The sequence below is a fragment of the Garra rufa genome, chromosome 11 (genome assembly GCF_049309525.1).
Source record: "Garra rufa chromosome 11, GarRuf1.0, whole genome shotgun sequence".
Classification (NCBI taxonomy): domain Eukaryota; kingdom Metazoa; phylum Chordata; class Actinopteri; order Cypriniformes; family Cyprinidae; genus Garra; species Garra rufa.
The window spans coordinates 14088611-14115996 of NC_133371.1; the positions used below are offsets into that span (position 1 = coordinate 14088611).

At 39.0% G+C, this 27386-nt stretch overlaps 1 protein-coding gene across 1 annotated transcript in view; it reads left to right on the forward strand.

The window, feature by feature from the left end:
• Window positions 1-27386, forward strand: part of reln (reelin) — a 99425-nt gene that overhangs the window by 39739 nt on the left and 32300 nt on the right. Inside the window, exons 4-21 of the mRNA XM_073850128.1 lie at window positions 12093-12163; window positions 16961-16993; window positions 17109-17187; window positions 17328-17424; window positions 17653-17704; window positions 18177-18273; window positions 18487-18727; window positions 19490-19635; window positions 20030-20181; window positions 21820-21935; window positions 22086-22294; window positions 22560-22688; window positions 22779-22888; window positions 23063-23129; window positions 23232-23465; window positions 25668-25829; window positions 25994-26230; window positions 26954-27146. Coding sequence (XP_073706229.1) covers window positions 12093-12163; window positions 16961-16993; window positions 17109-17187; window positions 17328-17424; window positions 17653-17704; window positions 18177-18273; window positions 18487-18727; window positions 19490-19635; window positions 20030-20181; window positions 21820-21935; window positions 22086-22294; window positions 22560-22688; window positions 22779-22888; window positions 23063-23129; window positions 23232-23465; window positions 25668-25829; window positions 25994-26230; window positions 26954-27146 — 2425 coding nt within the window. The remainder of the gene's footprint in view (window positions 1-12092; window positions 12164-16960; window positions 16994-17108; window positions 17188-17327; window positions 17425-17652; window positions 17705-18176; window positions 18274-18486; window positions 18728-19489; window positions 19636-20029; window positions 20182-21819; window positions 21936-22085; window positions 22295-22559; window positions 22689-22778; window positions 22889-23062; window positions 23130-23231; window positions 23466-25667; window positions 25830-25993; window positions 26231-26953; window positions 27147-27386) is intronic.

A 27386-nucleotide genomic window follows, 5' to 3' on the forward strand; every position in this document is an offset into this window, starting at 1 on the left:
CTCAAGGATAAATATGCCAAATTGGCAGATCATATGGAGGCGAACAATCATTGCTAATAGCAGAGAGATGTATGTTTGCGGTATTATAGCTTAGAGAACGAGCACACAGACGGTGACAGTGCCTCAGATCGTCTACCGTGTCAATTATGCCGCTCTTCTGTCAGAGCTAAACCCTTGAGAGCAGACGCTCATTTGAGAGCTGTTTTTCAGGATTCACGATGCGGCCGTTCGCTGCCACACTTCATGGTTTTCCCAGTCTTTGTCAGGCGTGCTGCTAACAAATCTCTGACGGCGAGGCCGCGGGTTGACAGCCGTGGGTCATAGGAGCCTTGCGTGTAGCGGTCCTGTGCACACGTGTGTGTTCGTGTCTTCCTGCCGTTTGTCACTTTGAGAGTTTATGTCAGACGGACAGAGAGCAGCTTTTCTGAGCATTCAAGGCTGAATGTTTAGTCCTCATTCATAACCCTGCCATGAAAGCATGATGGGAAAAAAGGACCGCTACTTCTGAGGGTGAGGAGTGTTTAGGCATTTCTGTTATTACGATTAATTGTGGTGGAATAGAGTCCGGGCTGTTTGTGATGAACCATCTGTTCAGGGCAGTCTGTGTTTCTGGAACATACAAAGCAGTTATGTTCTGTGTGCTTACTGTTATTTTCCTTTCCTGGAAAGAGTCAATCATATATAGTATCTTTGTCTAAATAAATCAATGCCAGATGTCATAGTAGTGAACTGGTGCAATAAAATGACCGGCTGAAGAAGTGAAGAATAACACAAAGATGGTGATGAAGGACAGTTTGAACAAATGAAACACACACAGTTTTCACTGTTTAAATCTGAAAGTTCAAAGACACAATGAGCTCAACAGCCAGCAAACATCCAGCACTGCACAGTCAGCGAACATTTATTTACTGTTAGCCGTAACATGTAAAATTCACAGACACCAGTTAAAAAATGGCAAATGATGAATATTAAATTTAAAAGGCATTAACTACATGATACAGAAATATCTTCCTAAATCATATACATACAGTATGAAGTCCCTTGTGAAAAAGAAGTGCACTTAATTGCACTGTAAAACGTTTGCACCAGATTCAACTTAAAAACCTAAGTTCAGCAGATGCATTAAATTTTTAAGTTAAATCAGCTTAAAACCACAAGTCATTTTTACTTATTACAATTAAAATGAGTTTAAATGACTTAAGTTGATTTAACTTAAAATTTTAAGGCAGCTGCTAAACTTAAGTTTTTAAGTAGAAACTGGTGAAAACTTTTTACAGTGTGTATTGAATGTGCACTTGTAGTGTACCTCAGTGCCTACAATTACATTTTTTAAATACTGTACTTGCAGATTATATAGATTATACAGTATGTCACAAAAAGTGAGTACACCCCTCACATTTCAGCAACCATTTTAGTATATCTTCTCAAGGGACATTACTATAGAAATGAAACTTGGATATATTTTAAAATAGTCAATGTGCAGCTTGTATAGCAGTATAGATGTATTGTCCCCTGAAAATTACTTAACATACAGCCATTATTGTCAAAATAGCTGGCAACAAAAGTGAGTACACCCTAAGTAAACTTGTCCAAAGTGTCAATATATTGTGTTAGCACCATTGTTATCTGGCACTGCCTTAATCATCCTGGGCATGGAATTGACCAGAGCTGCACAGATTGTTGCTGGGATCCTTTTCCACTCCTTTATAATGACATCACAGAGCTGCTGGACATTATACACATGGTGCTTCTCCACCTTACGCTTGAGGATGCCCCACAGTTCCTTAATAGAGTTACATATTTGGCCACCCCATCAGCTTCAGCTTCCTCATCAAGGAAGTTGTCATCTTGGTGGTGTGTTTAGGGTTGTTATCATGTTGGAATACTGCAGTTCGGCCTAGTATCTGGAGGAAACGCATCATGTTCTGCATGATTCCTGTAACTCATGCTCTTGGACAGGTTGTCTTCAGCAAACTGTTTGCAGGCCTTCTTGTGAGCCAGCTTCAGATGAGGCTTCCTTCTGGGATGAGTTAGTCTTTAAAGCAATGCTGGCAGCACTCATGAATCTGTTTTTTGAAGCAAGGTTCTGCACCTGACGTACAGAACAAGTGTTCAACTTCATTGATTGACTCTTGCAAGGCCTGTTCCGAATGGAACCCATCTTGGAAAACCTCTGTATGATCCTGACCACTGTAGTATAACACGGTTTTAGGGTGTTACTGAACCTCTAATAGCCTTGGCCATCTTTGTGGAGAGCAACAATTCTAATTCTCAAATCCTCAGAGAGTTCATTGCCATGAGATGCCATGTTGAACATCCAGTGGTCAGTATGAGAGAATTGTGCCTAAAGCACCTAATTTTAACTGCTGTAATACAAGATACACAACTTTGTATGGTCCTGTCAAGCAGACAAAAACATAAACATGATGAGTAGGACATGTGGCTTTGCATGTTTAAACAACATAGCTGTTATCACTTAGGGTTTACTCACTTTTGCAAGCTATTTTGACAATAATGGTTGTATGTTGAATTATTTTATAATTATTATACTGTATATATTAATAAAATAAAAGGTCACTTAAGTGTATTAAAATGACAAGTGCACTTTGTAATAATGTCAAAATTAACAATTTAGTTTTAATGTACATTATAAATAATATTTTAATAATCATTTGTCGTTCTTTAAAGATGACTACATATTCTGTTGTGTTGACTAGCATACTAAAGCACATGTAAAGTGCCTACATTTTATCTGTAGTGTGTAATTCAAGATTGAGTTTGAAAATTTTAAATATATTAAATGTGTAAATAGAAATATATTTAAATACATGGCATTGAACTATATTGAAAGTATATTTTAGTTGATCATAAGTGCTTGTCAGTGCATTCAGCAGTCATTTTAACCATATTTCAAAGACAAAAGAGGTAATTATAAATTACATATAAAGATGCACTGAAGTCCAATTTAAGTGGGTCAAAAACATTCAGTTCAGACTTGAGTATATTATTTCTGTAATAAGTACTATTTTGTAAAAGTATGCTAAAGTGTATTGTTTTCTGCAGTTGTGCATTTATATTTGGATGACTGAAGCATTAGATTGTGGATGTCTCTTCAGGATAGACAGCATTTGTCCAGTGATATGAGCCGCTGACTGTAAAACCCTCTGCAGGTCAAGACACAATGCGACATGCTCATGTACAGTGCCTTGCAAAAGTATTTATACCCCTTCATTTTTTTTCACTTTTTGTTATGTTGCAGTCTTATGTTGAATTGCTTTAAATATTTTTTTTCCCCACATAAATACACTTCATACACGATAATGACAAAGAAAAACAGAATTGTCACAACTTTGTAAATTTATTTTAATGAAATAATAATAAGTAAATTGCATAAGTATTCATACCCTTAACTCAGTACTTAGCTGTAGCACTTTTACAGTCTTAGGTCTTTTTGGGTATGATGCAACAAGCTTTGGGCATCAACATTTGGCAATTATCTGCCATTCTTCCCCTCACCTCTTCAACTCTCAAGCCCTTTCAGCTTGGATGTGGACAGATTTTCAGGTTTCTCCAGAAATGTTTGATTGGGTTCAAGCCCAGGCTGTGGCTGGGCCACTTAAGGACATTCACAGAGTTGTCTGTAAGCCACTCTTTCTGTGTGATTAGGGTCATTGTCCTGTTAGAAGGTGAACCTTCTGCCCATCTCTGCCCATCATCCAGGGCTCTGAATGTTTGGATTAGGTTTTTATTAAAGCTATCTCTATATTTTGCTGTGTTGAGCTTTACTTCTGCTCTGACAAGTCCCTCAGTACCTACAGCTGAAAAACAGCCCCACAGCATGAGGCTGCTACCACCACACTTTACTTTTGGGATGGTACTCTGCAGGTGATACGCAGTGCTTGATTTCCTTCAAACATGATGCTTGGAATTGAGGTTCATCAGACCAGAATTTTATTGTTGTGTGCCTTTCCAAATCAAACCCATGCGATTGAATTTGCAACAGGTTAACTCCACTCGAAATGTAGTAACATCTACAAGCAATATGAATGCTCCTGAGCTAAATTTAAGATAAGGGGATGAATACTTATGAAATAGAATCATTTAAGTTTTTTATTTTTAATAAATTTGCAACCAGTTTTGACATTATGGTGAATGCAGTGTAGACTGATGTGGAAAAAAAGTAATTTAAAGCAGTTTAACATATAGCAGCAACATAACAAAACGTGAAAAAATTAAGGGGTATGAATACTTTCGCAAGGCACCGTAGACCGTCTTGCCTGGATGCCCAACCTGCTGTTGAAATTAGACATTTGGAAGATTAACCTTTTCTTCTGATGATGCAGTTAGAAGGAACTACTGTATTGCATAATGAACTGCAACCAATGACTAACACTTAATAGCAACTTTTCTGTAGTGAGACAAAACGGTGTGTGTGTGTGTGTGTGTGTGTGTGTGTGTGTCTGTGTGTGTGTGTGTGTGTGTATTATGGTTGGATGGATGTTTGCAGCTGTTGTTTGTACATTCAATATAAAGCACTGAACCTTATGTTGTCTGTAGTGAATGAAGTTACACACTACAGTCCCTTTAGATGCCAAATGATGTCAGACTGCCTTAATGCTCTTGTTTGTAATTAGCTCTTAACTGTTGTCAAGGTCATTTCATTTTCACCTTTACTTAAATGACTTCCAGTGACCCGGTATAATGAGCAGGTAATTTGCCAACAACTCCCTGGAAGCTACCTCTAAATGCTCATTAAATTTGCATGCGCAGAGGGAGCGCTCTCAACAACAAACGCTTCCTCGCTCTCTATTCATTCAAGAGCACGCCGTAATTTGATCAACGCAGGCGGTTAGACTCTCACGTCTTTCAGACAAAATAAGATAAGAGGAGAGAAAAGGAGGCTAAATATTGTTTTCCCTTGTGCTGATTGATTACTCGTCAGCCATCGCAGCTGGTGCCCAACAAGAGAGATCAATCAGCCAATTAAACTATTATTTTAAAGGCTAAATCCAAATGTGCGAAATGAGCACATGGAACAGGCGGCGACAATGGATGTAATTCCTATTATTAATCATGATTAGAGAGCAGTACAATGTTGTGCCATTTGAGGTTAAGTTTGAGATTTCAGCAGTAGATGTGGGGAAGAAGCCCAGGACGAGCGATCCTAACATGTTTGTGCATCCACACACGTGTGACGGGCCGCTGTCAGAGAGGGTTTGCAATGGTTTAGCTGTCAGATGGGTGCTGTGTGGCCCGTTGGTGAGGACAGCAGTGTGTAATCACATAAGAACTCCATTCAGCATAATAACCCATTTCCAGAAGCTTCTGGGAGGGCTGACTGACATGTTGTTGCTGTATATATGCCTGTGTGTGTGTGTGTGTGTGTGTGTGTGTGTGTGTGTGTGTGTGTGTGTGTGTGTGTGTGTGTGTGTGTGTGTGTGTGTGTGTGTGTGTGTGTGTGTGTGTGTGTGTTTAGAGTAACAGTGAAGATGGAATAGACTTAGGGCTGGGTGATAAATGGCGTTATCAAGATTGTGTTAATAAGCTCTGGACAGTTTTCCTCAATATGAATGAATCTAGCAGCAGAAATAAATGTGACAGCAGTCAGTCAGTGAATGTCTCCAATGAGGTCTGTATATTCTACATGTGTTTATGTGAATGAATGCTGTAGTTTCATCTGATACACAAACTCAGTCAAACGTGATGCTCAGTGTTTTCAGTGTCTGGGCACATACTGTATGCATTATACAAGTAAGCAATAGCTAACAACTTAAATAAAAGATTTCATACCTGATGTGTCACTAAAAAGGTTTTTAAATTGCAGTTGTTTTGATTATTTACAGTCAAACCAAAATTTATTCAGACACTCAACATTTCTCACATTATTTATGTGCTATTGGCTATAGTTTAGAAAAGGGTCATAAAAAACACAGGGGCTAAACTGTGTCAGAACATTCATCTTGTACATAAAACATGGCCAGGTCAAAGTGTCAAATATTTTTTTGATTTGACACTGCATGAAGAATTGGTTATAATATGTCACAGTTTACTTTATTTTGTTATCCTCACTTACATAAATTGCCAATAGTGTCCTGCAGCCACTAGTAAAAAAAAAAAAAAAAATTAAAGTTGGTTTGACTGTAAATATGAATTCCTTTACATTGTCTTCCTCTCGCTGTTCTTCTCTATTTCTTGTATTGAGCACATTAGTTCTCACTGTCATGAAAATCCAAATAGACCTTGCTATTACAAGTTACTGTACAAAGCTGCACTGGGGCAGAAGAATGGTGTCTCAACGCTAACAAAACAAGCCCAAATAACGTTGGCATCCATGACTAATTAAACAGACTCAACGTGTTAATTATTGGTGAGTCTATTAGGTGTCACTGTAAATCAGTGATCATTTTGCCACAGGTCTTTAGCACTTCATGTACAGGTACATCTCAATAAATTAGAATGTTCATTTATTTTAGTAATTCAATTAAAATTGTGAAACTTGTGTATTAAAAAAATACAATGCACATAGACTGAAGTAGTTTAAGTCTTTGGTTCTTTTAATTGTGATAATTTGGCTTACATAAAAAAAAAAAAAAAAAAAAAAAAAAAAAAAAAAAATCACTATCTCAACAAATTAGAATATGCCAATCAGCTAATCAACTCAAAACACCTCCAAAGGTTTCCTGAGCCTTCTCAGGCTACACAATCATGGGGAAGACTGCTGATCTGACAGTTGTCCAGAAGACAATCATTGACACCCTTCACAAGGAGGATAAGCCACAGCAAAAGAAGCTGTTCACAGGGTGCTGTATCCAAGCATGCTAACAGAAAGTTGAGTGGAAGGAAAAAGTGTGGGGAAAAAAGATGCACAACCAACCGAGAGAACTGCAGCCTTAAGAGGCTTGTCAAGCAAAATCGATTCAAGAATTTGGGTGCACTTCACAAGGAATGGACTGAGGCTGGGGTCAAGGCATCAAGAGCCACCACACACAGACGTGTGAATTTGGCTACAGGTGTCGTATTCCTCTTGTTAAGCCATTCCTGAACCACAGACAATGTCAGAGGCGTCTTACCTGGGCTAAGGAGAAGAAGAAATGGACTGTTGCCCAGTGGTCCAAAGATGAGAGCAAGTTTTGTATTTCATTTGAAAACCAAGGTCCTAGAGTCTGGAGGAAGGGTGGAGAAGCTCATAGCCCAAGTTGTTTGAAGTTTCCACAGTCTCTGATGATTTGGGATGCAATGCATGATTTTTAAACATGGAAGCTTAACCATGTGATGCTTGAGAACCAATGTGCTTCTGCATATTTGATTAACTCTATGGATCAGAATCAGAAAGAGTGTGTTCACACAGACAAGGAAGCTTCCAGTGGAGAACAAAGTACAGACATTGTGTATACTAACATATTAATGATAATAATATTAAAACAAGACAAAGAAATAAAATATAATGCAATATAGTTGTAAAAATATAGAAAGAATATACAACAGACAGCTTTCCGAGTGTACAGAATATGCCATTCACAGTTTTGTATCTGCGTTGTTTAAAATTTATACACAAATCTATACCTAAATGAAATCTATTCATCAATATAAAGCGATCATGTCTCTACAGAAGACTTGGATAGATCCACTACATTCATATGAATTACTCTTATGATATTCTTGTTTTATATTGCACTCCTGTAGAATATAAATACATCAGTACAAGCATTTCAGTGTACAAATGTGATTAACCTTTAGTGCACATATCAGTTAAACTACAGACAGTAGAATGTGTGGGACTAGACGGTAATGCAATCAGAGATAAACATTTTGTCTGGACTGATTGATTACAACTTGCAGTTCTTGAGTTGTTATTGTGTGCTGGAGAATCTTTTCTCTCTATCTCTACACCTCCTTCTTCACTGAAGCATGATGTCCTCAAAGCTTGTCATGATAAACACCCAGCTGGCCATCTGTGAGAGAAACACACGTACTGATTCAGTCTGACCGCTGATACTTGTCTGCTCGACCACTCAAATCAAATATGCAGCAAGACATATTAAACTAAAACATCAAATAAACTAAAACATCAGATCAGTCAGATGTCCTTGAGTCATATTTCACAGTGTAAGGTTTGTTGTCAGTTCTGTACGTGAAGTTAAGTGACTTGTACGTGAAGTTAGGAGATCTACAGTCAGATGATTTTAAATAATAACAGATGGAAATTATGTTCATAACTGAAACCCTAAACACACGTCAAAAGGTGTGTTGAACATTTATCTCCGGTATTTAGCAGAAACTGTTTACAATACAGTAAGCAAATCTATTTTAAATGTGTTATGCCAGACCAAACATGTATGAAAATAACTACACATATTTTTATCTTCATTGACACCAGACTTTGTGTGAGTAAGAGCATTAAACATATCAAATGAAGCACATTACTGCATGTTTTCCCTCTAATGTTGCCATATTAGCGAACAAGCCGTCTGGGACTCATTTCATAAATATTAAAGTGACTAGCTCCAACGTAACCTCCTGCTCTTCATTATGCTCGATGTTTTATTCATAAATCCCATTTCCAAATTTGTCTTTACCAAGCCCTCAAAGATGAATGTGATTTTGTTGTTTGTGTTTTTTTTCCCCTTCAACATCTCTCCCTCTCTCCCTTTTGCAGTTTGTTATTTATTCATGAGATGTTGTTTGGTTATTCATGAGAGTAGAAGCATGAATGCCTCACAAGCATAAATGCTTGCGGTGTCAGAGACTGAATCTAAAACAACAGTCCAGCAAAACTCCTTTCTTATACAAGCAATATTTTACATTGAATTAAAACTATGTAATATTCCTATTTATAGTTTAATTGATACCACAAACCAATCATTACTTGTAATTTCACAGGCTCCAGGAGGGACTTCAGTAGGCTACTGACCCCAGTTTAACACACTAGTTGCAAGTAATTCTGCACGCGCTGATTAACTTGTTCTAGTGTTCGGTCTGGGTTAATTCTAAACTCAGGACACTGCTAAGAATTTATTAACCTGCTAAAAAATTGTTTATGAATGTATATTTATGTGTTTGGTTGTAGTATGTGTAGGGTGGTCAGTCATTCGGCTGGTATGTAGGTCAGACAGTCCGGTTTTAAAACACAGCACAGGCTTGAGCCAGAAGATTGAGGCATAAAAACATGTTTTGCACAAATTTGACACCTTTTACACAAATGTTGTTAAAGTAGCAATGCCCATAAAGGTACCAAAGTAATTAGGAAATGTTTTAAACATTTACAAATAATGAAAAGTTTCAACTTTAGAGTGTGTACTGCAGAAATATAAAAAAAAGTTTGTAAGATGTGTAAATAGGGTAAATTTAGGTCATTCAGACACTTTTTGTCATCAAAATGACTGCTCAAAAAGGTACTAATGATTAGTAAACTTTTATAAACATAAAAATGATGAATAGTATCCACTTTAGTCTGGGTACTGCACAAACATGAACAAATATTTAATAAATGATTTGTAAGGTAGTAGTAGAAGTCTACACAACCATCAAAGACCAAATATGTGACCTTTACAGACTGTGATTATGAGTTCATGAATAATGTTAACATGAATAAATGAATGAATTAACCTATTCTTTCACAATATTTGTAAATTGTAATATGTAAACCAAAGTTTAATGACATTTGTTAGCATTCAAGCTTTTATTGCTTGTAGATCTTTAAATAGTGCATGAGCGTATGAATTAAAAGTTTTTTTTTTTTTTTGTAAGCAATAACTAATGATCCATTAAGCATTATATACTATTTGTTGATGCAGTTGTTACTGCTGTGTAAATGCATTCATGGCATCTCCGAGCTGCATTAAGCACATTGTTTAGCTTTATTGCCACTTCTGCAATGCAAAGATGGATTTTGTTGATATTGATTTCATTGGTATCAACCATATAGGGTCTTATTATTCTAATTGCATTTATTGAGTACCTTTAATAATTTACATGAAAGATGACACATTATCTTTAGTAGGATTACAAAACCTGTCTATACGGGTAGTATGGAGATAGGACAGCATCCAGAATCCAAAAACTGCATAACATCCTGTACATTGCAATGCCTTCAATCTCTTTTGGTTAAAAGAAGTACAACTACTTTCTAAATATCTATTTATGTTTTCAACATTTCATGCTAGCAGTGAAATCACAAGTATTGTGATTTACATAAACTAAAGCTTATGAATTTGCTCTTGATCATTAGATTACAGGTGTGATGAAAGTCTGTCTAAAAGCAGTATTATGAGGGAGATCTTCATTAACAAGACGATAAAGTCTCTTAAATTTCTGGCACAGCCTTTGTTGATTTGTCTCCAGCTGTGTACCATTAGTCCTTATGTGTTTTAGCCCTCACATTTGCCTTCATTTTTGTTTGTTTTGTTTTTTGTTAAATATAGCTGCATGATCCTCTTGCTTTCAGTAAGACTTTCTGTGTTACGAGAATATACAATAAAAGTGAATTCATCAGTAAATTAATGAATCTGTAAAATGATTAAATGTAAAAATCTAAACTGAGGTTCTGTGGCAGACGACGGTTAATAGAGCTACATGATGTCCAGTGGTGCTCTTTGACCTGAAAGCAAACAGCTATTCATATCTGTAAAGGGATAGAAAGCAGCACAACAACTCCCTCAGTGAATGGTGTAGAGCAGAGCTGCACCGTCTGAGGTCACAGCCAGAGTTGCGGGAAACAGAAGATTGAACTGTAGAATCTGCTGCAGGTCTTTATCAGAGATGATGTGAGATGTTGAGCGAGGAGGCTGTGAAACCCCACAGCGTGCGTGCATGTGTGTGTGTGTGTGTGTGTGTGGACACATGGGTCACAAGAGCTGCTATTAATACTCTCTGCAATGGCTGAATTATATCCACATGCTCTGCTCAAGCTTCTGTTACAAACTATTCATTCTTTAATAACGGAAAATAAAAAAAATTAAAAGACTGATGATAAAAACAAAGGTGAAGGTATCAACACTGGACACATGAATATATTCTGACCGTCGTCAGAAGAAAGGCTTTTTGAATGTGAAATAAAAAAGACCATAATATGATGAAAAAAAAATTACATCTGTTAGTCTCTCTTTGCATTTTGCATGCTTATAACACGTGATCTTTTTCACACACTCTGCTTAAAAGCTCAAGGAAGCTGTCTGTTTGAACTCTAAAATCTCACAGAACACTTAGAACATAATGATATGCTAAAATGATTTTCACCCAGTCAAAATCTGGATAGTACATTCTTCAGAAACATGCATAACACATAATTATGTAGATGCTTGTGTGTACAGTGTAGAACAGGGTAATTTTTTTAAATTAAATATTGAATTTAAATATTGAACCAAAAGATTATTTCATTCAGACTCCATTCATTCATTCTCAGTGTATGTGAATCTACAGCAGATATGTTTTTTCATCCTGAGGAAGGGTCTTTGGCTGGACCAATCACAGCTGTGGTCTTCAGAGAACATTCAGAAGTAACGTTTTTTTTTTGTTTTTTTTTGTTTTTTTTTAGATGGGGAGTTTTCTAATCTTTAATAATGTACTTAAATGGAAGCACACAAATTATTTATACATTGTTCATAGAACATTTTATTTCTTAAACGCTTAAGTTAGACATTCATCTAAGTGATCTTCTCCTTTAAACGTTTACATAACTGATAAAAACATTTTTTAAAACATTGGATGTTTTAAATGTTCAGAGAATATTCAGAAATAAAGTTTTCATGACGTTCTTAGACGAGATTTTTGTCAGTGTGTGCTGTAGATTTGAAGGGGTACGTATAAATCGACCCAGTACCCCTGTTTACGCCAATGAAATGAGACTACTGTCTATAAAGGTGCTCCTAAAAACTCATAAAACCTCATCTTCCTCCTGACCTCTTGACCTCTGATCGCTGTCTCTGACATAAAGACCTACAGCCAGATTTCAGATCTCCTTCAGAACTTTAATCCACTTCCAGCAGAAACACTTCATCTTCTTTTAGGTAATGGGCATGTTATCGCTCTCCTCTCCTTCTGCTGGCTGACGCTTTGTAATATTTCTCTCTTTCTCTCGGTCTGTTGTCCCTCAGGGCCACAGCGACGCACCGAGGACAGATCATCTTCAAGGACGCTCTGGCGCAGCAGCTCTGTGAGCAGGGAGGTGAGGAGCATCTCTGATCTGTAAACTTGGGTGTTAAAGAAATCACAGAAAAACTCAATATACACACAGTCTGTTCTTCATGAAGTGCAGCATATCATATGCCAGAGCACACATGCATTCATATACAGTAACAATACAGGTTGGATAATATGAATGTTGTGCTCACCCGACGGTCCATTTCCCAAACCATAATAACATAGAAATACTTACTAAAATGTGTCTCTATCTATGTGTGGAAAGACAATTGATGCAAACATCAACCTGTCAAGCACTCTACTGAACAACACACAATATAAGGGCATGAAAGTTTCTGCAGCACTTACACATTAAGATTTTAAAGAAATCCATTTCAAGTTTGAAGGGCTTAAAGCTTTGAGTGGTTAAAGGAATTATAAATATCCCAGCAGGACTGAAGACGTGAAATAGAGAAATGGGGCGAATCTCCGTCAGTGATGAGACATGAGCAGATTAACACACGGCTCAAGAGAAGATCTGAGACTGAGAGCCGCTGAAGGTTTAAGAAAGTGAGCGAGGATGGCACAGACATTTGACTGGCTGATAATGTTTCAGAGCGGCATGTGCAGATGTAGGGTTAAGGGTTAGCAAGACTACAACCAATGAATAGGACACATTTCAGCAGTGCTGTGGCCTCTGAAGTGTCCCATCTTCTCCATCGCCTTTTTCAAACAAACAGACCAAACTAGCTCTGAGATGAATAGCATAACAACATTTAAAGCAAAAAATAAGCAAAATACGAAAGTACAAGGGAAAATTCAATACAGAGTTGTTAGTGGAGAGTTTCAGTCATATTAAAATACACTAGTATTAGAGATGAAACACTTGTGTAAGTCACTATACAGTAGAGCACTATTGAGAGCAGATGGTAACCTTAGTTTACATCATACCACGAGATACTCTGCTGGACGAAAGACAAATTATTAACCAGATTCTGATGATTTTATCTTTTTTTCAAAAAGAATACTTATTATGGAAATGATATACTTTAAAACAATACACTTAAGTGTGAACTGAATGTAATGTTTTCATACACAATGAAAATGTATTATATGTTTAAATTTATATTTAATGCAGTTAGATGGAAGTATATTTTTGGTTAAGTGTGTTAAGTTATGAAACAGTTATGAAAGTCACTTAAATGGCCTGTTATTTCAAGTATGTTTTTCAAAAAGTATACTTTTAAGATTTAAAGTACACTACAAATGCACATTCAGTACAAGGTTACACTATATTTTAGGTGTCCTTACAGTGTAATTAGATACTGAGTACTATTTTATCTTTAACATGTACATACTTTATGCTTAGAATTAGGGTTTGGCCTCATTTGGAGATTTGTGTGGTAGCCTATAGTGATTCTGACCAATAGATTTCAGGCAGTGCTGAATGCAGAATACTGTTCAAGTTAAAAAGCGCACTGACTAGAAGGACATTTAATTTACCGTGTCTGCGTTCACGGTAGGTCTGTGCTGAAAGGTTTATGTTATTGTTATGGAAAAAATGAATGGATTTGTACCTCTGAAACCAGACTGTTGCATTTTATTACCCACTGTTTACCATTAACGAACAAGCCAGAAGACTGGAATGAATTGACAAATGACAGCGTGAATCAGTAGATAAACACGTAAAGGCATGCTAAACAGATATAAGAGACTATCAGCGCAGAAGAACTTCAGGAGAGAGAGAGAAAGAGAGAGAGAGAAAGAGCTGCAGATGATGCTAGTATATCAAAGAGTGATATCTGTGACAGGTCGGGATGAGGAAAGGCGACCAGAGAACTCTGCAATTTCCAGCCGCTCCATAAATTAGAGCTTTATGGGACATGCTGGACTCGTATCCCTGAGGATTGATTATCGAAAAGTGACTATAACTCACGGGGGGCGATCGGTGTTGGGCAGAGGAGAGGAGAGGAGGACGATCAGAAGCAGAGCAGATATACGACAGCAGACGCCGCGGCCTCTAGATGGAGAGACGCGCTAAAGATGAAAGATGCGCCTCTGCAAAATAATGTTCTGCGCCTCAGACACCCAAACGTAGGCGCTCGCGCTGCTTAATAACACCCAGTGCCAACTTTCATCTGAATGTCCGGCTTTGCATTAGAGAAGTTGGAGAATGAACTGGCCCGCTCCAAATCTGCAGCCGAGGCTCATGGTAAGCGCGGGGCTGTTAAACTGTCAGTGTAAGCCGGTCGCATTAGCACAGATCTACAGGAAGAGCGCCGGAGGTAATTAAAGTTCTTAAGAAAGCGATCGAGGATTAAACTAAGCCTGAAACGAGTGCGACTGTCTGCTGTGTGAACGCCTGATGTAGAAAGAAGAAGAGGTCGACAAATGCAAGGCAGAGAAACGAAAGCAGAACTCCACAGACAAAGATCATGTGCAGCGAGAGATTATTACACTCACTCTGTGTGTGTGAAAGAGAGTGAGCGTGTTCAGTGGAAAAACTGTTGAATATGTTAGTAAACAGTGTCAGCGTGATAATAGTGAACATTCACCATGACTGTCGTTATAATCTGCCTCTTCATCCAAACACTTGATAATGTTGTAGTGGAGGAGGAGGACAGTGAGAACAACCAGAGCCTTTCCTCCCGTTACCCAGCATTAATAGCACGCAAGTCAACAAAACAATGTTGCTGTTTAGTTTCTAGCCTGATCTCATGAGAAACGCTCTGCAAATAGTTTTTCCAAAAGTACAGTTTGTCACTCCTGCCTTAGGCCAATACAGACGAGACTTACAACAAGCTAAATAAATATCCAAATAACCACCGTCTGATTTTTAAATCACCTCACCCTGCCTGGATGTTAAATCTGATTTTAAAGATCAGATTTTCTTAAGCAGTGAAAGCATTCACAGTGCTCTGAATGTCCAGTCTGTGTGCTGAATGGATGTTTCGGTCTGTTTTCATGACTGCAGGAAAAACCGTGCAGAACTTATTCAACAAATATTTGCATTGGGATACTGAAAACTATATTCCAAAGCATTATTAACTGATAACCTTTCTATGTGATCTTGGTTTATCTGGGTGTAACAGTCGCAGTAGCGCCACTCAGTGGACGTTTGAATGGAAACTGCAGCAGTTTTGAACCTGCAGCTACATTCAGAACTTAACGATTACATTAGTAGTCACATTCGCTCACGAGACTTTCACAGCGTGTATGAGTTCTAAAAGAAATAGGTCATCAAATGAAATAGAGAAAGGCGCTTTATCATTACAATTGTGATGGATTTTGGGATTTGGAGTAAAGATTATCTGACGTTATTGAGAAAAAAGTTTGACTGTTTTTTTTGGCATATCAGTGCAGAAGATAAAAAGGTTTTTCTAGAGACGATGAAGGTTTTTGAGTGTAAAGTTTAATGTGGCTAATTATAGCAAGAGGTGTCAGAGGCTTTAGATAAGCAAAGACTGAATGTCAAGCTCAGCCAATAGATTAAAAAGAACCTGCAATGTTCACTAAAGTCAGTTGCAAATGTATATGTTGTAATGTTTCATTTCATATGTGAAATAATAAATAGTAACACCATTACATATAGAAGTGTAGAGTTAATCATTCATCTCACCTGTTGCCATCCCTGCTGAAAAAAACAGCTAAAGCCTAGGCTGGTTGGCTGGTCTTACCTGGTTTAAGCTGAAAGTAGCTGGTTTTAACTGGTCTCCCAGCATGGCCAAGCTGGGAAAGTGGCCAAAACCCCTCTAAAACCAGCCTGTTGACCAGCTAAAACTAGCTGGTCATAGCTTGTTTTAGCTAGTTTTTTCACCAGGGAGAATAACATCCTTATAAAATTACTTTGTTGAGTTATACCTTTTGTGTGTTGAGACCTTTTGTATTTAAATCACAGTGATTTTTATGATCTTCAGAACTGAACATGAATTAAAATAGCAGGGTTTTGTTTATGTCAGATAATCAGTTATAAGCCCCTCAGCAGATTCTGAAGGAAGTAAGCAGATTCTGAGCTGGAAGATGATGTGTAGGGACAATCTGTTTGTTAAATATATATTCAACAGAACTCAAAAGTGCTGTCATAAGTATTGGTGTTTATGACCAGAGGTTCATTTAATTCAGTATAATATCTGGTTCAAGAATAAGTAGTAGTAATCTCAGTCACAAACAGACACTGTACTTGATTTTAGGCTGTACTTGATTTTTCATATCTTTGTCACAGGATCCAAACACCACAGACGGACAGAAGTAGGAGTGTTAAATGGAGCCTACATTAGTAATATTTTGTTGAAGTAGGATGCAGAGACTCATGGGAGTGACATTGTCCTAGTTTTTAAATGAAGTGCAGAGAAACCGTTTCCCTTAATGTACAGCTGTGAGACACAGATCATTAAAGTCATTATGGCAGAATAAACTCTAAGAGTGAGATCAGGACCCTGACGATCATCTGCGCCCTCCTCAGCCTCCAGCCATCGAACCAAAGGTTTACGATCACTGTAAAATCAGTACTCAAGTCCTCCAGGATGATACTAATCAGATCTTGAGGAGAGCAAGAGATGGCAGAGTAATACGAGACACATGGTCCAAAGGACAACTTAACTTTCATTAGAGAAACATGTTTGACTGTGAATCAGAATATTCCAGAAAGCGGTGCAATGGAGTCATTGAATGTTTGCAATCTTCTGTGTATTAATTACAGAATAGGGTCACAATTAAACAGGATTAAATGTTCATTGCATGTGTATTTATTAAATATTTCTGTGTATTTCTCCTCATATCTCATTTATCAATGGAAAGTCTAATGTGCAAAATGTGAAAGATCTTTTTGTTTTGTCTCTTTAAGCTCCCACTGAATCTCCTCTTCGGCCCAGTCTAGGTAAGAAAAAATATCAGCAAACACACGCATGCTGATGTTACTCCTCGCTGCTCCTCACTGCTCCTCACTGTGCTTCTGTTTCTGTCCTCTCTTACTGTCTGTCACTAATGTAAAGCTGTGGTTCATGGTGATCATGCTATTCTCCGGGATGATTTTGAACACAACACACAAGAAGAGCTTAATCTCAATGTCTGGTGAGTAACACTTATCTTTCTTTTGTTGGGTTGTTTACTTGGCAGTGAAGCTGATTTTATTTTTCTATACAGTATTTTGTATTGACACCATATAGACAGCTAGATGATGTGTTTATTGTCCTTGTCTGGTTCTCTCACAGGTCAGACTGCAGTAACTGTGAGGTTGGAGAACAGTGTGGTGCACTGATGCATGGAAAAGCAGTAACGTTTTGTGAGCCCTTTGGACAGAGAGAACTGGTAATTGTCTTTACAAAACAGATGTAAATAATTAAATGTAATGCTTTATTGGCTTGCTCCATTTACATGTCAATAGATGGGTTACATTTTATTTTGATAGTTCACTTAGTCCATACGCAATTGATGCCACTGTCTGTACATACACTGGCACTAACACATTATTCCTGTGTGGATAACGTGGTTTAGTGAATAAAAATGAGAAGCTCATGGTTTTATCATCTTTTTTAGACTACAGTGGCTCTGAACACAAGCACAGCATCAATCCTGCAGTTTGCCTTTGGTGAGTGTCACTGTCCTTTTGCAGTAACTGTAGGCCTGCCAGGAGTCTTGAGCTTCTACTGTGATAGACGATTGGTTTACAGCTGAATGCGTTGCAAAAAAAAAAAAAAAAATCAAATTGTCTTGTTTTCCAGTACAAATATCTAAACATTTTTCAATCAAGATATATTTATTTGAGATGCAAAATAACTCGATATTAGTTCTTGTTTTCTGAGAAGTTTACCGAAATTAAGTGAGTTTATGCTTAAAATCAGGACAAAATATTTGCCAAAATTAAGTTTCTTTTTCTGACCCCATTGGCACATAGTTTTTTTTTTTTTTAATTTGACAGATTTTTAATGGAAAACAAGACAACAATAATAAGTAAGCAAATTGTTTTTACAGTGTGTATTTGTATAAAGTTATACAGAAAAAAAGTGAATTCCATTATAATACATAAAGTTCTTGTGTGTGTATTTTCATTCGTCATTCAGGATCTGGTTCTTGTCGGTTCAGTTACTCAGACCCCAGTATCATCATCTCCTGTGGTCTAAACTCCTCTGATGACTGGATCACCTTGGAAAAGATCAGGTTTTACTTTATTTTAGGAAATGACTCCAACACACCCACATTACTGTTACCATTATAAAAAAAGAAGTTATCAGCAGTGCATGGATTATGTGCTAGAAAAACTCACATGTGAAATCATCATCACGTCCTTAAGCCAATATGTCTGAATGAGCTTGAGGACTTGTATGTTCAGTTCTCCAGAGTGTTTTTTATAATATGTATTTGGTCTTGCAGGGCTCCCACTAACAGCAGCACCGTGGTCCATCTTCTGCCATTGCCTCCAGGCTGTAAAGGGGAGGCCGTTCATCTGCGCTGGAGTCAGGAAACGCCCGTGGGGCCCGATGGTTATGAGTCCTGCTGGGGCCTCGATAACATACTGATGCTAAACACAGCCAACCGGCCCCCACTTCTGGAGGACAGCCTGGACCCTCTGGACACGGCCAACTGGCTCTTCTTCCCAGGAGCTACAGTAAAGGTGACCAAATACTGTCATTCAGCAAACTATAAACCATCTCATGTGAAAAAGCTCAAGTGTGTTAAATAAGAGAGACATGCAAAATATATATGTGTGTATATATCCTTATATCCTTATGTGCTTACGGTTGAACAGAAGAAACATCTGAAGTGATAAGAGTGACATACAAAATGTGCAGAGCGGGTGGGTTGCAAGGACTGGAATTGAGAACCGCTGCTTTAAAAAAAAAAAAAAAGTGTTTTTAGAACATAATGGTTTAACGTAGTTTAAAGTAAATTCAAAAGTCAAAGTGTTTCTAAGTGTGTTAAGAAATATAGTCATGAATGTCACTTGGCTTTTTAATTTAGAAGTATTATATCTGCAAGTTTTTAAATAAATATACTTTTAGGTTTTGAAGTAGACTACAAGTGGGCATTCAATACAATCAAGCACACTTCTTTTTTTACAAGGTAGGGCTTATGAATGCTTTTATTGCAGAATTCACTTTATGGTTTAATACCTTAAAGTAAAGCCCTCATATGACAGGTCAGAACATGTGATCAGCACAAGGCCACAGTTTTGACAGGGTCATTTCTTATAGCAACCCAGCAAGTGTTTACCAGCCCACACTAGCAGACGGTCTGTTCTCTTATAAATAAACCGAGGCGGAGTCCTACACTAATGTCTTCACCATTGGCACTTTATTCGTGCAACATGGAGAGATTTCAGTTTTGTCAGAAATGTATTTAGCACTGTAACGCCTCCTCTCGATTCATTCATCAGCACGCTTGTCAGTCAGAGGGAAACTCCTTGTACTTTCATGGCGGAGAAGGTTTTGAGCACAGCTTTGCTTCCACACGAGATGTGGACCTGCACCGTGAAGAGGGACGCAGCTACTGGGAGGAAGACTTTGAGAGTCCACCGAGTGGGTGCGTGTTACAACTGCCAGCAGATACGATTGGGATTCATGCTAGTAATGTGCTTATGAAATAGTATTTAAACAGCAGTTAGGGTTAAAGGTCAGAAAGTAGACTAACATGCTGACTAGATGTTGGAATGACAAGATGAGATGATTGTTGACATTTCTGCTTTGATATCTTGGAGCTCTCTAGACAAACTCCAAAAGCAAACATTTGGGTTACTAACATGTGTATTAGATGCTGTTCCGTGTCGCAGAAATAAAGGTGGAGATGGCCTTAAAGCAATGTATTACATGTTCTTTTTTATTTCTTCAACCTAACTACCCTAACCACAGTATTTAATGAAGAACAGTATATGATATGTAGCGAAAGTGTGATTGCAAGTGCTGTGTGTGACTTGTAGATGGGAGGTGGATGGAGCGGTGTATGGCGTTCAGTGTGGAGAGGTGGAGTCTGGATCAGCACTTGTCTTTCTCAAAGATGGACAAAGGAAAGTGTGCACACCATACCTCAACACCACTGCCTACGGAAACCTGCGCTTCCACTTCACAATGGGTATGACTTACACTTACACTGTTTAGCCACTGTGCATTCAGTATCTGATCTCTCTTTGTTTAGCGTTTTGATCTCTGTGTTCAGTGTCTGATCTCTGTGTGAATTCAGTGTTTGGCCACTGTGCATTGAGTGTCTGATCTCTATGTTTAGTGTTTGATTTCTTTGTTCAGTGTCTGATCTCTGTGTCTTTAGTGTTTGATCTCTGTGTTCAGTGTCTGATCTCTGTGTGAATTCAGTGTTTGGCCACTGTGCATTGAGTGTCTGATCTCTATGTTTAGTGTTTGATTTCTTTGTTCAGTGTCTGATCTCTGTGTCTTTAGTGTTTGATCTCTGTGTTCAGTGTCTGATCTCTGTGTCTTTAGTGTTTGATCTCTGTGTTCAGTGTCTGATCCTTTGTGTTTGGTGTCTGAATACTGTGTGATTAGTATCTGATCTCTGTGTGTTTAGTGTCTAATCTCTGTGTTCAGTGCTTGATCACTGTGTTCAGTGTCTGATCTCGGTGTGTTCAGTGTCCAGTATCTGATTTATGTGTTCAGTTTCTGATCTCTGTGTTCAGTGTTTGATTTCTGTGTTCCATGTATAATCTCTGTGTGTTCAGTGTCTGATCCCTTTGTATTCAGTGTCTGATCACTATGTGTTCAGTGTCTGACCTCTGTGTTCAGTGTCTGATCTCTGTTCCGTGTCTGAACTCTGTGTTCAGTGTCTGGTCTCTGTTTGTTCAGTGTCTGACCTCTGTGTTCAGTGTCTGATCTCTGTTTGTTCAGTGTCTGACCTCTGTGTTCAGTGTCTGATCTCTGAGTTCAGTGTCTGATCTCTGTTCAGTGTCTGATCACTATGTGTTCAGTGTCTGACCTCTGTGTTCAGTGTCTGATCTCTGTTCAGTGTCTGAACTCTGTGTTCAGTGTCTGATCTCTGTTTGTTCAGTGTCTGAACTCTGTGTTCAGTGTCTGATCTCTGTTCAGTGTCTGAACTCTGTATTCAGTGTCTGATCACTATGTGTTCAGTGTCTGACCTCTGTGTTCAGTGTCTGATCTCTGTTCAGTGTCTGAACTCTGTGTTCAGTGTCTGATCTCTGTTTGTTCAGTGTCTGACCTCTGTGTTCAGTGTCTGATCTCTGTTTGTTCAGTGTCTGACCTCTCCCTGCTGAAAAAACCAGCATATGCTGGTTAGGTATGTTTTGGTGCTGGGATGCTGATTTTAGCTGGTTTATGCTGGTCCTTTGCTGGTTTATGCTGGTCCCTTGCTGGTTTTTGCTGGTTTATGCTGGTCATGTTGCTGGTTAATGCTGGTCCTTTGCTGGTTTATGCTGGTCCTTGACCAGCAACATGACCAGCATAAACCAGCAAAGGACCAGCATTAACCAGCTAAGGACCAGCATAAACCAGCAAGGGACCAGCATAAACCAGCAAAGGACCAGCATAAACCAGCTAAAACCAGCATCCCAGCACCAAAACATACCTAACCAGCATATGCTGGTTTTTTCAGCAGGGCTGTGTTCAGTGTCTGATCTCTGTGTTCAGTGTCTGACCTCTGTGTGTTGAGTATCTGATCTGATCCCTTTGCGATCGGTGTCTGATCACTGTGTGTTCTGTTTTTGATCCCTGTGTTCAGTGTCTTATCTCTGTGTGTTTGCTGCAGGTGGTGGGGACTGCGATCCTGGGGAATCCAACAAGAATAATGTGGTCCTGTTTGGTCGTTCAGAGGGCATGAAAGATCATGTGCTTCTGGACATACTTCCATACTCAGCCTACAGGGTAGAGACCTTATGCAGTCTATAACCAGATTTAGGTTACATATTGACGTGTTCTGTTCAGAATCTTTCATCCAACTATTTCTCTTTTGTCATTTACTGTGTTTTGTTTCCATCTGTTTACACCTTGACATCTCTTGCCTTTCTCTTCCAGACTCCTACAGTAATTTCAGTTGGTTTGCCCATAGAGCTTCAGACTCCAGCGACTCAATTTTGTCTAGAACAGAAGGTTCATGGTGGGGCAAACCGTCACGTTTGGTCTGTGGACTTCCTGCAGCTGCTGCCGGTGCTGCCCGGAGCAAACACTCACCTGGTGCAGTTCTCAATCAACCTCGGCTGTGGCGCGTATCAGCCAGCCAACAGGTGATCAGATCAGGAAACAGTAATAACCCAAAAATCATCATAAAATAAGATATTTTGAAGACTCTTTTTTTCAACAAGAACAGGAAGAATGGTGAAAGTTGTAGTTTGCATTTCTTTGTGTTTGTATGCAGCAGTGATAGTTATAGTTCAGAAACAGTTTTCAGTACTAATACAGAAGAAAACAAGATTCAGCTCTGTTTGAAAACAATTGCATTAAAGATAGTTGTCTCCTCTTTTTCTGTACCTGCATATATGAATCGCACAGCGTCAAACTGGAGTTCTCAACCAATCATGGTCGCTCCTGGTCTCTTCTGCACACCGAGTGTCTTCCTGAGCTTTGTGCTGGATCACATCTGCCTCACAGCAGCATCTACTCCTCAGAGAACTACAGCGGGTCAGTCACTCCATCTGTTGGACGCTGTATGTGGCATGTGTCTGTGTTGTGTGTTCTGTTAACAGCACGATTCTCTCTGTGTGTCTGTAGTTGGACGAGGATCACAATTCCTTTGCCCAACGCTGCGCTCACAGAAAGCACTCGCTTCCGCTGGAGACAGACCGCTGTGGGAAATAGCAACATGTGGGCGATTGATAACAGTAAGAGCCACTTCATTCAACATGCAGGTCATGTTTTCTGAAAGAAGTCAACACATTACAATCAAACACACAGAGCGTGATCAGACAGTGATTTTGATACTTAGACACCAGACTGAGCCAATAAATTATGATCTGTGACAATGATGATATGGTTGTTGTTGTTGTGTGTTCCAGTGTATATTGGGCCGTCCTGTTTGCGTTTTTGCTCTGGTAGAGGACACTGTTCACGCACGGGCTGCAAGTATGAATGTCCTTCAGTGAAACACTCTTTTTACTGTGAAAACAGCAACATCTTACTGGTTCTGGAAAATATGTTTGTTTGTTTGTTTGTTTGTTTTTTTAGGTGTGACCCTGGATTTAGTGGCCCGGCGTGTGAGCTGGCATCTCAGACCTTTCCTGCATTTCTGTCAGAGAGTTTCTCCAGTGTGAGGCTGTCGTCCTATCACAGCTTCTCCTCACTGCGCGGGGCAGAGGTCAGCTTCGCCTGTGGGGTTTTGGCCAGCGGAAAAGCTCTGGTCTTCAACAGGGACAGTAGAAGACACATTGTTACGACCCCCCTGGACAGTTCACAGGCCAGGTATACACACACACTTATACATACACACACATGCACAAACTCACACACACCATACATATTCACACACACACACACACACACACACACACACACACACACACACACACACACACACACATACACACACACACATGTTGGGTTTACATGTTTTATGGGGACATTCCATAGGCGTAATGGTTTTCATACTGTACAAACCGTATTTTCTATTGCCCTACACCTACCCTACACCTAAACCTAGCCCTCACAGGAGATTGTGCACACTTTTACTTCCTCAAAAAAACTCATTGTGCATGATTTATAAGCCTGTTTCCTCATGGGGACCTAAGAAATGTCCCCACAAGGTCAAAATCTACTGGTATTACTATCCTTGTGGGGACATTTGGTCCCCACAACGTGATGAATACCAGGTACACACACACACACACACACACACACACATGTGCCATTGCATCGGCTGACTTGTTGACCCAGACATTCAAAACTTATCTTGCTGGATCTGTCCGCTGCTTTTGACACAGTTATCCACCAGATCCTCCTGTCAACCCTATAGACCATTTGCACACTTCCTGGTTTTTTGACCGGAAATACGTAATCGTAGTGGAACTCCACTTCCGTCCCGACAACGAAGCTGTAATGAGGTCGTCTATGCTATGTCTAAGCACTAAGTAGAGATGCTTTGTTTTGTTCAGTAGAAGTGACACAGGCTAACATGAAAACCCACTACTTACCTTCGTATTTTCCAATAAACTGTTCGTAAAAAAATGTTTATCCTTTTTAAATTTTTGTTCCTTTTGTAATTGAATTTTCTCAGACTATTCTTTCTACATCAGCAAAATAAATGTTTGGTAAATGTAAAAGGCTGGTGGTGTAGACCCGCTCCATGTTTGACGCTAGACCACTAGACTGACAGTAGCTGACAGGAAAAGAGGATCCACTACAATGACGGACTTCCGGTTTTTGTGAAAAACGTCTATTGGCAAAGGGCTTCTCAGGAACCGCACTCCAATGGTTTGAGTCTTACCTCTCAGATATTTCCTTCAAGATTTCTTAGAGAGGTGAGGTATCCAAGTCGCAACATCTAGCTACTGGAGTACCTCAGGGCTCAGTTCTTGGTCTACTTCTTTTCTCTGTCTACATGGCATCACTAGGTTCTGTCATTCAGAAACATGGCTTTTCATTTCACTGCTATGCTGATGACACTCAGCTCTACCTCTCATTCCATCCTGATGATCCGACGATAGCTGCTCGGATGTCGATTTTTTGATGATCATTGATGATCAGCTGACTTTCTCAGACCATTGCTAAAACTGCCAGCAGATTTGCTTTATTCAAAATCAGGAAGATCAGGCCCTTTCTTTCAGAATATACTTCATAACTCATTATTCAAGCTCTTGTTCTGTCCAGGCTGGACTATTGCTATGCTGTTTTGGCAGGTCTTCCAGCCAGTTCTATCAAACCTCTACAATTAATCCAGAATGCGGCTGCAAGATTAATTTTTAATGAGCCGAAAAGAACGCACGTTACATCTTTCTTCATCAATTTGCACTGGCTACCAATAGTCATTTCAAGCCATTAATGTTTGCCTACAAAACCACCACTGGCTCTGCACCCCTTTATCTAAATTCAGTACTTCAGACTTATGTGCCCTCTAGAAGCTTGTGTTCTGCAACTGAACGGGGCATTATTGTGCCATCCCAAAGAGGCACAAAAGACTTTTAGACTTATTCTCTATTAATTTACTTGCTGCTTGTTTTCTTACAAAACTAACTAACACTAGCTTCTTTGTTCTTGTTGTATTCTATCTATCTATTTTAGGCCTCTAACACTTTTTTATTCTATCTATTTTCTTTTTATTTATTATATAATTAAAAAAAAAACTTTGATATGTGTGCTGCGTTAGGCTAAATGAGACTTTAGCACTTGCGTGTTATTGCTCTTTTGTTGTTTTTGATTGCTTCCATTGTCCTCTTTTGTAAGTCGCTTTGGATAAAAGTGTCTGCTAAATGTCTAAATGTAAATGTAGTGGGGTTTGTGATTATAAGAAGTGTAAGAGAGGGTCAATCATCATGACATGCTTTTCTTTATCACTTCAGTCAGATAGTTCAGTCAGATTTTTTTTGTCACATTGACTCCTCTGATAGCATTACTTAAAAATGAGTGAAACATATGTTTCACATTCAGATCTTTCTTTCTCTCCTGCAGGTATCTTCAGTTTACACTGAGGCTGGGCAGTCGCAGCACGTCGAGCTCCTGTCCCGCTCCAGATCAGCCAGGTGAAGGTGTGCTGCTGCATTACTCCTCAGATAACGGCATCACCTGGACGCTGCTGCAGCATTACGCTTATCAGGGCTTCCATGAGCCCAGGTACACTGTCCTGATCACACACACCCCTGCAGGACTTTACTGCATTCATGTTGAACAGAATGTCATATCTGACTTGTGCAGTGTGTCAAGCACATAAGTTAATATATGTTGTGTGATCAGCTCGTCTGCTAGTTGATGGTTAGATTGAATCGGTCTCTTTCTAGGATTGTTTCTGTGGAACTTCCTCCTGGGGCCCGTAAATTTGGGGTCCAGTTCCGCTGGTGGCAGCCATATCACTCGGGCCGCGGGCAGGACGTCTGGGCTCTGGATGAAATCAGCATGACCTCTGTCCTCTTCAACATCATCAGCCTGGACTTTAGTAATGTGTTGGATGTGACTCAGAGCCTGGGCTTTTATCTGGGGAATGTACAGCCGTACTGTCAACACGACTGGACCCTCAGGTACCTGCTCCATGTTCACCATGGTACCATTTATTGTTAGTTTGGACTTTAAACAGCAGTCATTGAAACAACAATATGAAATATAGGCTTTCATTTTAATTATTAACATCTCAGTATAGAGACAAAATTACTATATTATGACGTCTGTCAATGGTTGAAAATTACTGATACAGTGGTGAAGAGTTTATTAGAGATTATTAGAGAGATTATTAGAGTTTAAGCTAAATAAGAGAGCTGCTGTAAAGTCATTTCATGATGCTTTATGTTTATTATGAAGTTAACCATATGAATATCAGGTAACCAAACCCTAACCAATTAATCAGATGAACATCAATACATTTGTGCTTCACTCCTTTCATGCTTTTTCTGGTATTTAAGGATTTGGAGAACATCTACCAATCCATAATATAAAAGCTGCTACAATAGAACTAATTGATGCACAACAAAAATGCTACTAATTAATATTCATGAGCTCAGGTGTCACAACATGCCCAAGTATTGTCTCACTCGACGCTAGCTCTCCAAGTATGTTTCAGATCCTAAAGTTCGTCACCATTTGCGAGACCAGCAAACGCACACAAAATCGCTTTTGTATTCAATGCAAAAGCAGGCAGAATATTTCTGCAATTAATAATGCATTGGAATCCAAACAGCATAAGCTTTTCCCTTTGGGTACCATCTTAAATGAAAGTGTAAAACACAACAATTTAAATATTTGCTTAGTTTTTCAGGCGATCACGGCTCAGCCTCCAGTATCCGCTATGTGGAAACACAATCCATGCAGATAGGCGCATCCTACATGATCCAGTTCTCGCTAGTCATGGGCTGTGGACGTGAACCTTCTCCTCACATCGACACTCAGGTTCGGCTGGAGTTCTCCACCAATCACGGCTTGACTTGGCATCTTGTCAAAGAGGTGAGAAAACCAAAACAGTATCTAACGCATCTTGTTCTAACAAAAAGTATATCCAAATGCACCATAGTGTTGCCATGTTTTTGGAGTGCTGACACCATCACCATCTGCCATCTGATACTAATACTCTGTCATGGTAATCTACTCAGAAAACTTTAGGCTGAACAAATTTAAATCACTGCACATGTACTCAGATTATACATGATTTCTTGAGAAAACGCTTTGTTCCTGTTATTCTTTCGT